Genomic DNA, 16,097 nt, shown 5'->3' with positions numbered 1-16,097 from the left:
CAAGTGGTGACGAACACGCCGGCCTGGTTGACCTGACGAGGAAGCCGCATATTCAGGGATCTCGAGGGGGACTCATGCCAACAATCCACGTAATCTCCACCCACGGGCCACCCTAACTGTTTCCACCACCTCTTCTGTGACAGATATCAAGGTGGTGTGCATACTGTTGTGTCAAACTTCAGTCAGCGAGCAACAAGTCAGTCAGCTCAGTCTTTCAATATGTCAGCTAGCCTGTCCCACAATGCATCAGCAAGCTTGCCGAGAAGTTAGCCAGCTCCTCAGACATTCATTCACTCAGCCGGTCCGTCAGCAGTCACTGTGTCAGTGTTTGAAGCCACCGGGGCCACGTTAATTAACCCCTGGCCTGCCGGTCAGAGGGCGGGTCCCTCAGATGAAGTGGTGCTGTCTGTGTTGTAAGCCTCAGGGGTCGCGACCCCGAGCCCACAGCCCTACCCGGCCTTATTTGAGCCAGATGTTGGGAGACAAGCATCCGCAAACCCCTCAACCCCCACCCCCACCTCACCCCAGCCACATTATTTTTCCTTCACTGCTGCTCAGCCATCAGCAGGCACTCATGTTGAAGCTGTGATACTCCTCTGGATGGATCGCTGCTGTACTTCACTGTCTGTCTGCTCCCCCCCATCCTCCCTCTCTCCAGCCGTCCTTCTCCCCCCTCCTCCCCACCCTCCCTGTGGGATCCCTCTATCCATCCATTCACATCTCCCCTCCCCTTCTCTCTATTTTCACCCCTCCCTCCTTGTTTGGCCCACTGCCCCTTTCCGCTTCGCTCAGGGGAAAGAGTGTTGTGTGTGTTGCCTGGCAGCATGCCCGCTCTCATCGCCCCCCACCACCACCACTCCACCACTTCTCATCCTTTTCTCGACCTCATCCTTCCCTCTTCTCTCTCTTCCCCCCCCTCATCCCTTGCTTGTTCATCCTTTCCCTATCATCGCTTCTGTTTCTCTTCTCTGCCACCCTCCGTCTATCCTTCTCCTCCTACCTCCTTTTGTCCCCGTCACTCTCTCCACCTGCTTCTAATCACTCCCCCTCCATCTCTTTCACTCCCTGCCTCCATTCATACTTCGTCTCTCTCCCTCCCTCCCTCCCTCATCTCTTCCTCGGCTGGGCTCAGGAGCAGTGAACAGGTGTTGTCTCCTTTTGATTTGGGTGCGTTCGGATTAATGCTGTCAGCTCAGCTGTTAAAACAACTGCCACCGCCAGATGCCAGTCAGTTTGGGGGCTGGAGCTGTCACCTACACACACACACACACACACACACAAACATCCAAACATACGCACTCTCAGATGTAAGCGTGCACACACACGGTGACATGCGCACACACACAAGGACTCTTGGCTCATTGTAATAACCGACAAAGCAAATCAGCTGCCGTACGCCAGTCTGTAACCCAGGTATGTGTTTCTGTACTCTCTCCAAAACATCACAGTCAGTGGGTTTAAGAGGACATCATGACATGATACTACAGAGATCATTAATGCATAGTCAAAGTCACTATAAGTTCCCCTTGAGTCCATTATATAAATTGGCCTTATTGTTGGGATGATGTTCCCCGCTGAATGATGGATTTGCTCCTGTATTCAGTGAGTAAACCTTCAATAAGGCTTGTTTGTTTTAGCTTGGCCCGTAACTGTGTTTGCAGTTGGAGAAACTCTCCATTCCTAAGGCAACACATGATTCCTACCTCTCCACCTTCACTCTCCCTCCCTCCCCCCGTCCCTCACACTCACTTGTTCCTTTCTTTTCTCCAAAACATCCATCCCTCCGTACATTCCTCATCCCTCTTTGCTGCATTTTAAAGCCTTACCATAACACTTTGGCCTTATACATCACTCTGCGTCTGGGTGCGTCACCATTTTTTGGCACGGACTCCCTTCCTACGCTTGCAGCCCTTTCTTGGTCGCTTAAATTTAGAATGTGAAAATAATGATTAGCTATGAATATCAATGATCAGCAGGGTGTAAGTGGTGTGTAACAGTGCTATTTAAGGCTCCTTCAGATGTGGATGGATTTCCTGTCTGTATGTGCGTGTCAGATGGTCAGTAGTGAGCTTCAAAAAGGTTGATGTTATTATATAAGTCCATTTTATGCACAAACACATCCATAGACAAAGTATTGAAGGAAGCATTTCACTATCCATCTTCTCCTTCTGGCAGATTTTTAGATCGCTCTCTTCCACGAACACACTTTCTCTCTCCCTCTCACAAATTGAATTCATGTTTGTTTGCAAGCTTCACACAAGACAGTCTTGTGATGCTCGTTCAAGGAGCCGTCCACACTGAGACACTGGACACTTGTTTGTCAGGTCGTGTCTGTTTGTCTGACACACTCTTAAACCCAGACGCACACACACCCAACGCACTCTCTAACATTGAGCGCTCTGTCTAGCCCCCCCCTGCCCCCCCCCCCCCACCGGTATCAGTTTACTACGTGAAAACACAGACGAACGCTGGATTCCTAGCCCTAAACCGTACTGGATTGAGCCCCAGTTTAGATCACGCCCTCCCCGTCCGTTTTGTTGGTTCGTTTAATTACGCTAACGAGGTTATGGCCAAGGTTATCATACCCGACTGTAGTCTCCAGTCTCTTCTGAGCCAAATGTTGTTAAGACAATTAGCCCACTCACAGAGTCATGGGTGTCTTGTCGGAGGAATGGTGGGGGGAGGAGGAGGGGGTCAAACACAGACAGGAATGTTAAGAAAAAAATAAGTACTGATGATTGAGAAAACTGTGTCTGAAAGGTGGTTAAGGTCAAACATTGTATGATAATAATATAAATAAAGTCAATATAAGGGTAATTGAATAGACACAGTTAACTTGTTTTGATAAATATATGAAAGATCAGATAAAAACAGGACTGATTTGATAAACATAAACAAACTAATGGTGTTAGCATCTATAGTTGAATTAGTGTTTTGACTTGAGAAATTAGATTCAAGCTATTAAATCTGAGTTAAAGCCATATTTATCTTGAATTTACCTAGAAGAGCACATTGAAGAGAAAAGTGTTTATACACACAATCAGAAAAGGCATCTTTAAAAAAGGCTTGTAATTGACACACCCTCCGGCACACGTATGAGATCCCAAATGTTCAAATTGGCGCAATCATTAATTAAAAAAGACAGTTGATTAAAATGGCACAGAATAATAATTGTAGAAAAAGTTCAGGAAATCACAAGAGAGAGTTTTACAAATAGAAGCAGCAACAGTAGATAGCTGAACTTTTATTCCTCAGTACAGAAAACACTCAAGCCTACATTTCCCATGATCTAATGCAATAGCACCAACGCTGTCGTTGTCCTTTCATTTGTCTGAGTTCTACCCTTTTTTGTTAAACCACAGATGGTGATCTAAATCTGACCTAATCACCAGCATCAGCCTTTATTGAGGAGGCAAATCTAATAAACCAATCAGCAAAAAATGATGTTATCTTGCTAGGAGAATTTGGAAGTAGGAAAATATTTACAGGGAGGGGGGGGGGGGGGTGTCGACGTGAGCGAATAATTGGAGCACAGTGACTCGTAAGGCTCCAACCATTTAGGCTCCATACACACAAACACACACATGCTAGTCAGCAGAGCATTCCAGTGCTGTTTGGATTGTTGTTGCTATTGGTCTAATGGTTCTCACATGTCTGTCGCCTTATCTTTGAGCAGCACACAGGACAATGTGGGCTATTCTTAAGGCTTTACAACGCGCTCTGTCTCAGGCCGATCAACGCACAGATGGAACAAACATTCACACACTATGAAGAAACACAGAGAGAGACAGAGACGAATATTAAGATTCAAACAGACACATAAACAGAGGGAGACGTGTGTGCATGTGCGTCTGTTTGTGCTTGTCAACAGCGTCCACGTTAACTAGAATAGGTGGATCCCGCCTCCGCCGTCCGGCAAAGCAGAGCCACTCTCAAGCCAAGCCAACTGTCAATCAAACAGCCAACACGGGGCCAAAACTATGATAGCATCAGAAATAACAGTCTTTAACCATCAGTCTCACACACACACACACACACACACACACACACACACACACACACACACACACACACACTCACTAAAGGCTAAAGTCATAACTCAGCTGTGTTTGAATGAGCTCCCAACATGCAAAGCAACATTAGTATGTCAGGAGTGCCTTGCTGTTCTGTCTGTCTTTCTGTCAGCGCTTTGACAGGCAGACGAAAAATGTCACAACTCACAAGAGAAAACGCTGCACTATGTGTGTGTGTGTGTGTGTGCCCCCCGTCTGTCTCTGTCGTAGTTGATGCGTGGGTCCGTTCCCCTCCTGTACACGGCAGGCCCAATACACAATGTCTTCTTTTGTTGTCACGTTAAAGTGATGCAATAAAGCTGTGCAGTGACAAGGACGGCCTGGGGGCTGCTGCAGTGACAGAGTGAGTGTGTGTGTGTGTGCGTGGTTGTGTGTGTGGAGTAGAGACAAGAGCACTGAAGAGGGGTTATTGCCACGAGACAGATTGCAAGTGTCATTTTCCATTACAGCAGCCTGAGTCTCTGTGTACGACACACTTACACACACACACAGATACACACCGATACACATGCCTTGGCCTACTTCAACAGGATGCTTTTGACAGGGAGGGATACGCGTGCATTAAAAGAGTGCCGGCCCTGAGTATTTAACCCTCTCCTCACTCTGATGTCAGGTGGAGAAAGCAGAATTTGCAGATGCGAAAAAAATAACTAGCGTTGTTAGGTGATTCACAGGCAACTGATATAAATCAGATTTTTCTATGACTTCATGAGTCTGTAAAATACATTTAGGTGTGCAAGTAACACAAATATTTTTGGGTGAAATCGATCCTTTATGCATTACGTATCTTTTGTTTTTGGAAACTTTTTGACTTGCGCGTATTCAACAGCCTAAAATCATTTTGAAACCTTTAAAAAAAAGTCTAGAAACCTAACAGTTAAAATGGGATTCTCTTACTTTACATTCAGGAGATGCAAGGTTTGCACCTGACAGCAGGACTAGGGTACAAAGGACTTGTCAGAGCAGCTTTTCAAAGGATCCTCAGTGAATACATTGAGTTTTAAATACATCATGACCCATTGTTGCGTGTGAACCCTCTATTATCTATTGAAGAGTCTCTCATGAAGCCATGTTTGTTAACCAGACAATTAGCGGGCAGTATGTGGTAGTTATCAGTACCACGGTTGACACTTGGTCTCTTCAGCCTGTAAAGTATGAGGCAGTAAAATGAAAATGGGATCAGTGTTCGGTCCCATAGCTTGTCCCTAATAAGGTGCAGTGGCAGCGGCTATCAGGGGCCGAGCTGAATTAGTCCGCCGCGGATTCAAATGTCTAGATGCTATCAAACACCATTTAATGATAATGGAGGTCACAGAGGCAATTGGGAAAAAGAGGGTGTGTATGTGTCCGAGTGTGTGAAATGAACTGCTTCTCTGTCTCCCACTAAAACACTGCATTAAGATAGCATCGCTAATTTCTCCAGCTCGGCACAAAAACAACATGCAGAGGAGGGGGGTGGGAGAAGAAAAGGAAAGAAAAACACAGCACACAAGCGAATGAAACAACAAGGAAAGTTTTTCTGCGACTTTCTCGAATGTCGCTCCAGATTTTGCCCTTCATCGTTCTTTCACAATGTCGCGCCCTCTCCGCTGCTATTTGTGACTGCCAGTGTGTGGATCTGGCTCGCTGAGATTTCATGCCAGTGTAAAAATTGGCTGAGGGTTTGGTTCAAATCAAATTGGACATAAGCACCCACAACACCATCTGTTAGGGAAAGGCAGTGGAGTGAAGGGCAGAACTCTGTATTCAGATAAATGGATTTTCAATTTATTAAATTGTTGACTGACACCCTTGTAAATGTTTGCTTTATGTGTTATGGCCTATTCTTAGAATAGAACTGGAAACATGTTGCTATACATCCATACAATTCCTAATATTAGACTGAGAAAAATTATCCCTCTACATCTGTTGTTTTGTTAGCTAAATGTCTTTTTTTATATTTTTGTCAGCAGATTGGCCTCACATTTACACGAGAAGAGGAAAAGGAGCTAATTTGTCCTTTTTTTGTTCAGAAAACTTCATCTTGCTTTTAAAGGACAAAAATGAAGCCCTCTGTCTGGTTTGTCTTAAGGTGTTTTGGCAGATGATATTGTGTGTGTGCGATTTTCTGTTAACAGGTGTGTCGCCCCAAAACGTGTTCAGAGACGCGTCTGTGACTGTCAGAGTACGTTAGTGGAGGACCATATGTCCCTTGTTGCTTCACCCAAAAACTGACTTTGCACGGTGAAAAACAGTCTCTTAACTCTAAGAAGTTGATGTCAAGTAGCTGTGTGTGCGTGTGCGTGTGCGTGTGTGTGTGTGTGCGCGTGCGTGTGTGTGTGTGTGTGTGTGTGTCATTAGCCTGCCTAGTGGTCTGGGTGTTTATTAATAACTAATGTTGGAGCAGCTTCTGAATTAAAAGTCGCTGTGGACGCTGAGACCGACCAGGGAGTCTAACACACACACACACACACACACACACACACACACACACACACACACTCATACAGTATATATACATGGACATTTTCTTTTTTACTCCACTGTTACTCTGGGACATGGGGATCACTGGGAGGGGGCTGGAAAGTAAGGAGGAGGAGGAGAGGGATTTTGGTGTTTACACAGAGGCCTGGCCACCGCGGCAACTGTTGCCAAGCGCTGTTCTCCCCAACAACAAGCCTGTAATTGGTACTGTTAGCAGCTAACCTTGCGGAGGTGTTGGTGCGAGGTGGGCTTGAACAAAAAGCTTTTTGATACATCTCCCTCTCTATCTCATTCTCCACTCTCAAGCCACCACACAGTACCCCCGTCTGCTTTCTTTTTTGTTTTTTGACAAGAGACTGCCCATAATCTTGGCAAGGCCCCCCTGTCGCTTTGGAAACCATTGGACTGTCTTTAGAAGGAATCGATGATAAATGTGTCCAGACACATGGCCCAGCACAACCAGACATGAATTGATCATCAAAATATCAACATCATCATTTCGTAATGCAGTATTTTAGTGCCTTCAGCGCAGGGGGGGAATAGCCAGACTGAAAAGCAAAAGCTTCAGTATCAAGAGGGAGTGAATAAGTGAGGAGTTGTATTCGAAATTCATATTTTTTATCTCTTTGGAAGTCCCTTTGAACATCTCCATAGTGTCAAAGAGCCGGTTGTAACATCTTAGTACTGAAAGACTCAAATAACCTAATATTATTTAAATAGTTACTACTAGTTTTTTTTAAACTAAAGTAAGTATTCATTATTTAAGTAGCTGTTTTGGGCTGCCGTAGTAGAGCTGGCAGCCCATGCGGAGGACTGGGGTTCGAATCAGAATACCCAGATTAAGAGTCAAAAGTGAAAGTGTTGCTGGTTCAGAATAACTTCTCCATTAGTGTATATGGTTTACAGTGAGACAATTCCTATAGCTTTTTGACTGTAATTCAGTTAAGATAACCTGCTTAGGATGTTTACATGACTGGTATAATCTAATCTTTAGATCACATGTAAGCATGCTCTTTTCTTTCCGTCTCCACCATGGCCGCCGGCGAAAGTCACCACACATCCCCCCCTCCATCTCTCTCTGTTACTTCTTCCCTCCATCTCAATACTTCAGTGTTCAGGGTGGCAGTCTTAGACAAACTCCACCAGTGCTTGTATAATTGCTTATTCAACGCTGACCCCTGCCCAGTTTAGGAGGGAGGAGGACTGAGAAGGAAGGGGTGGGGGGGGGTAGCTCCAGCGCTCCCCATAGCTGCCAAGGCCCGAGTCAATGTGGAGCCTGTTTTTCGGGATATAAGGGCCGGCCACGGGTCTCAAGCCAGGGCGCTTTCCTGTGGGCCCTCCCCCTCCTCCCTCTTCGTCTTGGTTCTCCTCCTTCTTCCTCCACCCTCCTCTGAGCCCGGCTGGGCCTGGCGCTGGCACAGAGGCCCCTTTGTTGTGCACCCGAGGGCCCGAGCTCCCTCTCTTTCCACAAACCTCCCTCCCTTCTCCTCTAAAGGTCTCCAGGCTTCACAAATATGAGATAATAGGAAAAATAAAGCTGGCCGCTTGTGGTGACTCAGGGCAAAACGTCTGAGTGAAAAATAGAAAGTGAGTGTGAGAGAGAGAGAGAAAAAGAGAGAGAGATGGTATTGTTTGTGAGGTTGGTCGGGGCGAGCTGGACTGAAGTTGTCTCCTCCCACCTCTCCTCTCTCTCCCCTTCTCTCTCCAGCAGCTTCTCAACCAAAAGCTTACTGTGGATCCAAAAGCCTGATGGGGGCTCACTTTAATACACACACACACACCACACACCACACACACACACACACACCACACACACACACACTGTTCCTCTCTCGGCAGGTGGACGGGGTTGTTCTGGCTCGGCTGCAGGGCAGCAGCTTGACTCCGTTTGAGCCAATGAGCCAAGATAATAGCCGACGATTCCAGAGTTATTGTCAGCGTTTCTCCCCCTCTGCTTTTCCCAGAATCCCCCTTGCCGCCGTGCGGGATCGAAATGGGAACCTCACCCTCAGATGAATTAATGCGCTTTTTGTTATCAAATATAACAAGCGTGATTGAAGTGCAGACGGTCAAAACTATTATTGTAAAAGTTTCCAAGTTGATGTTAATATTCCATTTATTTTTAATCCTGTGTAAACATCATATAAGTTTAATAAGGAGCTGGAACAAGCTGATACAGAATATAAATGAATGAATGAATACATGTATCATCACCCCTTCTTTTTTGTCATGGGGGGGGGGGCGGGTGTACTCCCTTTCCCTTAGCTCCCAACATGCACATATCCGGCCTACACCCCTGCGTGGGCACCCAACTCCACCCGCTTACCTCAAACACACACACACACACACACACACACACACACACACACACACACACCCCCTGTACGTCAGAAGAACAGGGAGTAGGTACTCTGATCTTCATGGAAAGCGTTTTGCTGTCCTCCTTTTTGTTGGCCTTTTTTTCCAGGAGTAGACATTTGCTATGTCATCCAACTGTCATGCACATTTTGTAAAAGCTCATGAAAAGTTGCAGAACATAATATCAGGTGCATTTCCATCTACTGGACTGAAAGCTTTGCATGTAAGAGAAGTGCAAAGAGTTGTTTTTGTTTTGTCAGGTATTGGTGGCCATATTTCATACCAACTAACGCTGAAAAACAACCACAATGAGGAGATAATGTGCAAGAGAGGGTTGGACATTTGTGCGGGGTCATGGTTGAGGAGGTCCAAGCAGATCTATTGTTGGCTGCACCTGTGTGTGTGTGTGTGTGTGTGTGTGTGTGTGTGTGTGTGTGTGTGTGTGTGTGTGTGTGTGTGGTGTGTGTGTGTGTGTGTGTGTGTGTGTGTGTGTGTGTGTGTGTGTGTGTGTGTGTGTGTGTGTGTGTGTGTGTGTGTGTGTGTGTGTGTGTGTGTGTGTGTGTGTGTGTGTGTGTGTGTGTGTGTGTGTGTGCGTGTGTGCGTGTGTGTGTGTGTGTGTGTGTCATGGATGACAGTGAATTTCTCATAGTGTTCACCACATCAATCAAAATCTCACTAAAAGCTGCAGCATGCCAACTCTTCTTCTCTCTCCCCTCCACTCCTCTTGCCCATTTCCTCCCATTTTGCCATCCGCCGCACAATGAAAGAGCCTCTTGGCTTTTATTAATAGTTAAAGTGGCCCCGGCCTGTCACTGGGGACAATAACTGCAGCCCTGTTAATAAATAAAAATAATAACTAGGAGATGGAGACAGAGAGGGAGTGCAATGGAAAGAGAACAGGCGACACTGCCATTTGTTGTTCCCTCTCACTTGTCAAAGCTCTTTGGCTTAAAAGCCTCTGTCATTGTTGAGGGAGAGGGGGCTGCAGGGAGAGATGAGAGTGAGAGACGGAGAGAAAGGGGGAGAGAGGGGGAGCGCCAGGGGCTAATAGCACCTGTTGGGGTGATGGTGAGACAGCTGTCGGCGAGGAAGGGGGGGGGGGCACAGGAGCACACTCTTTCTTCCTCTCTACGCATGTTTCGTTCCTGCTTCTTTCTCAGTCTGCCTACCACTCTCACCCCACCGCTAACCCATTCCCTGAAGGCTACAGGGTCTTCTGACAGAAAGCACTAGGGCACATCAGCGCAAGCTAACTGGCCGAGTGGCAGCGTCAAAAACACAAGGACACACCAGTCAGTGTCCAAGGACGCTGGAGGGATTTGAAAAGGCAAGAACTAGGGATGAGAAATAGAAAGAGTCTGCCGTCGAGTCTTCACAACGTGTGTGTGTGTTTCTGAATGTGTGGCCGCTGTAATCAATGGAGCGTGAGTGCTGTAGTCTTGAAGCCAGAGGAAAGGACCTGATTCAGGCCTCTGGGGAGGCTGCAGGCGCACACACACACACACACACACACACAGACACACCAAGGTACAGTATGTAGGACACGCTGCAGTGCCTTCTGTGTGTGAGCAGACTACGCTCTCCAGCATGCGTCCTTGTTTGTGTGTGATCATGTGTCATTATAAATCCTTTAAAAGTCTCCAGGTGGTTTCTCATCCTCGTCACATTCACTCCGTTGCTGGGAGAAAAAATAGAGTGATGGAAGGAAAAGAAAGAAGTTTGTGCTTGAATGATGGGTAAAAGTACTTAGACGTTGTTGTTGAGTGTGGTGGCTGTGTGTGTGCTCATGTCTCACTTAGTGGAGAAAACGAGCTAAGCTGTTGAGCTCAACACACCGGACATCTCCCTGTCTCTCTGGAAAGCATTAGTGTGTGTGCAAGCTGTCTCATACCAGTGAGATTAAGACTTCCTTTTTACTAAAATCAGTGTTGTCATTATGGAAGAAAAAATAATCCGGGGACAAACAAACTTTTCGCCTGCCATCAGCAGTTGCCAGTGTGTGTGCATCTGTGTGTGCAGCTATAAAGCGCATTCAAGTGTATATGTTGTTCATGCATGTGGCTGTGTGTTTTGCCGGTGTCTGTGCATTCATGTGTGTGTGTGTTTGCGTTGGCTGATAGGGTTAATCTCCCCACTCAAAGTGTAAAACCTCTTTCCTTAGCAAGGCCTCGCATCCCAAGTGCAGATGGCTCCCAGTAAATAGACTCCTCTCTCTCCCTCACACTTCCAGTCTCCCTTCATTTCCTTCGCTCCCCTTTGTTCATGTCAATAACAGTCGACAGGGTGATGTCAGTACGTGCACATGCATGCGTGTGATCGCTTTTAGTGCATGTATATGCACACATGTTGGGTTGAATCTCTGCATGTGTATGCTGTCATGTGTGACATTTCCACTTCCCCCACTGTGTGTGTGTGTGTGTGTGTGTGTGTGTGTGTGTGTGTGTGTGTGTGTGTGTGTGTGTGTGTGTGTGTGTGTGTGTGTGTGTGTGTGTGTGTGTGTGTGTGGTGTGTGTGTGTGTGTGTGTGTGTGTGTGTGTGTGTGTGTGTGTGTGTGTGTGTGTGTGTGTGTGTGTGTGTGTGTGTGTGTGTGTGTGTGTGTGTGACCATAGTTAGGATTGTAATTAGTGATCCTGTGGATGTGTGTGCACATGTGTGTGTGTAAGGGTCTGTGGAGTGTGTGTTGAAAACAAAGCGCTGGCTGATAATGTGTCCATTGTGGCGGGTGCATTAAGGCCCTCTTTGTCTCAGGGCCCACAGGGCTAATGATTCTCTAGCAGCAGGTGAGAGGGAAAAAGCCTCTCTCTTTCGCTCCCTCTCTCCCCCACTTGTCTCTCTCTTTATCTTGCGTCGCCTCTCTCGCTCTTTTCCCTTTTGCTCACTTGTTTTTGTTCTTCAGATTTCCTCTCTTTCGATTATCAGCTTCTCCCTTTCCACCTTTCTCTCCCTCTCTCTCCTGCTGATGCGGCCATTAGGCTGAGCTGCCGCTGCCTTTATTACAGCAAATGGACTTTAAATGAGCTTTATTGTCATGTTGGCCAGCCAACTGAATCCCTCTCTCTCTCTTTCCTCTACCCCCACCCTCCCCCACCCTAAACAGAGGCCCCCAGCATTGAGAGGCTGTTGTCAAAGGACTGGAAGGATAACCTTTTGGCCATGGGCTCAGGGCACATCGGAGAGATTAAAGGTATGGTACCACTGAATATTGACAGAACTAAACTTTAGTGAGCAGAATTGAATTAATCCTTTCAACTTAATAAGATGCACCTCCGATGACCATTGATAATTAATACTAAAAAAACTATTTTGCCGCAAAATCAAAAGGTATTTAGGTTGTTGTTGTCTGAATCAATAGTTACAGTGCAGAACTGCTAGCAGCTAATGCTACTTGACATTTCATAGTGCAAAGTGACCAAAAATGCAAAAAGAAATCATGGCAGCCGAAAAAACCCCACAGATACTGTAACTCGCAACATCATCCTCCCTGTTTACAACGAGCATGATGGGAAACCAGTAACGGAAAACAAGAAAATCAACTTTTTTGGCCCTAAAATTTTTTACTAAATGCAGTTGATCTAACACAAATGAGCAGAGCTGCCCTGAACTGAACCGAGCTGGCCACATTGTCCCGTGTTTGACCGAAATGTCAATGACGTCTCTGCTAATGCATCAGCTCTGCGTTAATCTCGGTGGTAATCACCCATTTTATCCACTCCAACCCTTCTTAACATCCGGGAGCGAGACAGACAGAGAAGGACAGAGGGCAGGAAGTGAAACAAGAAGAGAGCCATGCTGTGAATATGCAGGAGCAAGAGTCAGCCAGAGAGAGAGAGAGAGATGTGAGAGAGGTGGAAAAGTCTGGCTATTATTCCCTGTAACTCCAGGGCAAAGCTGTCGTTCTCCTCCAGTAATTGAGCTTCATTAGGAAGCAAAGCAATATGTAATCAAAGAGCCTCACGGAGCGGCGTGGCCGTAGAGAGGGGGGCTCCATTGATCAAACCCCCTTTTTCGCAGCTCCCCGCCGCGCTGACATTTCTGTGTAGGGGCGTCCCGCTTGGCGCACCACACACCAACAGCTGGGGAGCAATACCGTGTGTGTGTGTGTGTGTGTGTGTGTGTGTGTGTGTGTGTGTGTGTGTGTGTGTGTGTGTGTGTGTGTGTGTGTGTGTGTGTGTGTGTGTGTGTGTGTGTGTGTGTGTGTGTGTGTGTGTGTGTGTGTGTGTGTGTGTGTGTGTGTGTGTGTGTGTGTGTGTGTGTGTGTGTGTGTGTGTGTGTGTGTGTGTGTGTGCAGTGGAAGTGCATGTACAGTTGAGTCTATGTGTGTGTCCTAGACGGTGCTTATATAACGATGTGTGTCTGCGACAGTGAACATGTGCATTGATTAAAGAAGAGAGAGAAATATACAGAAAGTCAAGTGTTCACACACCAGTTTGTACGTGTGTGTGCTCTTATTTGAGAGTGCATCCCTTGGCTTTTTCTCCCCCCATCGAATACCATTGAGGAGTTTTTGTAGGGGAACAAAGTGATTTTAAGCCTCGCCTCCCGCTCCGTCTGCCTTATTGAGAAGCAACATTGGTAAAAGGCCTCATGTGGTTCACATAGCAAACACACACATACTGTATACACACACACAAGTATGGAACTCATAGCACTAGAATACAAACCCTGAGATCTGTGGCATGGGACAGTAGAGAGTGACAGGATGGGATCATTTCTTAAACAAATTGCCCCTTGTGCAAAGTCTCACACTGCACGGCAGTTTTATATACAGCTTGTTTCAGCACTTCATTAAAATGCAATGATGTTACACAGGGGTACATATTTAAACCAGAGACCTACGATTCTTTATTATATGATCCAGCTTAAATATTATCATGTATTTTTGTCTCATGTCAAAGCTGTAGTACGGTAACTGCTAACCATGTAGTAAGTGCTTTAATTAAACCTTAATTGTATGACCTTAATCTTAACCTATTGTGATTATTAACAGTAATTCTGTTATCATGGCCATGTAAATATACTTTACTATTTACTAGATTCTAGACTGCTCTTTCTCTGTCGTCTCTCCTTCTCCGCTCATATTTCCCTCACTCTTTTTCTCCCCTCCACCATCATGCTATGTCTTCTCCATCTCCTCCCCTCCTTACTTCCCTCCCCCCTCAGCCATCTCTTCCCCCGGGGGGAGTTATCAATGCAGCCGGGGTCATTAATTAGCACTGCAAACACAGTGACAAGTATTACATTGTTACAAATTGGTTAATTACGCCAAGCATGAGTGTGTGAGAGAAAAGAGAGGGTTGGTGTGGCCTCCACAGGTTTGTAGGTGAGCCAGGCTGCAGCAGTGTGCCTGAGGAGGAATGTGTGTAAACCGATGGAGGAAACCAGTTATCGATCGGCCTGCCAGCCTCGCAGCAGCTGAGGAAACAAGCGGACGCCAGCTGATTTATGGGGCGACCGCAGAAATGTTAAGTTTCTAAATCTCGTCTCAGTTAGGAAGCGTGTTGTTTTCTTGGATCCTTTTTCTTCTGCAAATACTCTTTGGTTGACTGATGAAAGATCCACAGCTGAGAGGGGGATTGAGAGCAGCTTGTAGGGAAAGAATCAACTGCTTGTCTCCGTTTTTTGTACACACCTATGCAGGCTGCCGCTCACAGGAATGTCCCTCCACCTACACCCTGTTTTGAACAGGAGTACCCACTTTTACTGTGTTTGCATTTGTGCATGTGCCTAGATGTGTGTGAGTGTGTTAAGGGGGGTTAACCCTAATAAGAAACCTCTACAAGAAAGACTCCTTTGATCCGTCGTTTCACCTTTGCCACCCCCCTTGTCCTTTTTTCCTCCCTTTTGCGCCCTTCCTCCCCACTCTTCACCCCCCATTTGAACAGGCTAACGTTTTTAACACAAGGCTCTTTCTTGTCTTGGTCAGCTTTGGCTATACACACACACACACAAAAGCACGCACACACACACATTTCTGGCGTTACAAAGGTGGGTCTGTGAGTTAGGACAGCGGCGTGTTTATTTTTCCAGCGGCCAGTGCTCCCGACAGTTGCCTTTATTGTTCATTGTTGGCGGATGGATGGAGTGCAGGGGGAAGTAAGGGGAGTGAGAGGGAGGTTTGTCGGTGGGCAGTGAAGGCGGGTGGGTGCTGGGGGGTGGCGCGAGGCGGCGGCTACCAACAGGGAGGACAAATGGATGGCTCTCACCTTCCCGAGCGGTCAAAGGGCAGGTCAGCAGCCGGGGCTCCTCGCCTTCTTTCCCTCTATCCTTTCTCCCCCTTTCATCCCCCCCAGTGCTTCTACTTCTTTTCATCCCTGCTTCCTCTCTTTCACCCTCTTTCTCTGCTTCTCTCTTCCTCATCTGGTTTGGCTGGCGCAGGAATGCGGCCCTGTTAAAGGTAGCAGCTGAAGAACAATGGGGCATTGTGCTATTCAACACATGCACGCACACATGCACGAACACACACACACACACACACACAACAAAGGCATGTAGGCAAACATCGGTACATATGACCAGACATGGGCGCACACACTCGTACTGATTGTGCCTCAGTGTGCCTCTTTCTAACTACATCCTGTTGAATGATTTAGGCCTTGTGTGGAAGTGTTTGTGTAATTCTCTCTCTGTGTGTGTGTGTGTGTGTGTGTGTGTGTGTGTGTGTGTGTGTGTGTGTGTGTGTGTGTGTGTGTGTGTGTGTGTGTGTGTGTGTGTGTGTGTGTGTGTGTGTGTGTGTGTGTGTGTGTGTGTGTGTGTGTGTGTGTGTGTGTGTGTGTGTGTGTGTGTGTGTGTGTGTGTGTGTGTGTGTGTGTAATGGAGCTGGTATGTCAGGATCTGAGAGGTCAGAGGTCAGGCCAAGCTAAATGTGAGCAGGAGGTTGGCTGACTGCAGGGTAAACACAGACCAGACACACACACTCTCTTTCTCGCATTTCTTTCCTCTCTTTACATACACATACACATACACACACACACACAAAATACAGCTTGAAAGCTACAGGTCAATCCCCATATTTATCCTTAATTCAACGTCAATCAAATAATTAAGATTATACTTAAACTTTAAGCAAAATGTACACTTTCAAAGCTGGCGGTAGATTTATTTGGTTTGTTGAACATATAAATCTGGCTCAGATTTAGCAATATTTTTACCACCACATTTTGTTTATAAGCGTTTCCTCAGCCAGATGTATTTTCTTTATTCCAA

At 46.5% G+C, this 16,097-nt stretch overlaps 1 protein-coding gene across 1 annotated transcript in view; it reads left to right on the top strand.

Annotated features, from left to right (window-relative positions):
- sox5 (SRY-box transcription factor 5) overlaps positions 1 to 16,097 on the top strand; it is an 80,722-nt gene that overhangs the window by 27,281 nt on the left and 37,344 nt on the right. Inside the window, 1 exon segment of the mRNA XM_034131479.1 lies at positions 11,992 to 12,078. Within this exon segment, the coding sequence (XP_033987370.1) occupies positions 11,992 to 12,078 (87 nt within the window).

The sequence above is a fragment of the Trematomus bernacchii genome, unplaced genomic scaffold (assembly GCF_902827165.1).
Source record: "Trematomus bernacchii unplaced genomic scaffold, fTreBer1.1, whole genome shotgun sequence".
Taxonomy (NCBI): Eukaryota; Metazoa; Chordata; class Actinopteri; order Perciformes; family Nototheniidae; genus Trematomus; species Trematomus bernacchii.
Note: the sequence above shows the minus strand (reverse complement) of the source record. Positions and strands in the feature narration are given on the sequence as shown.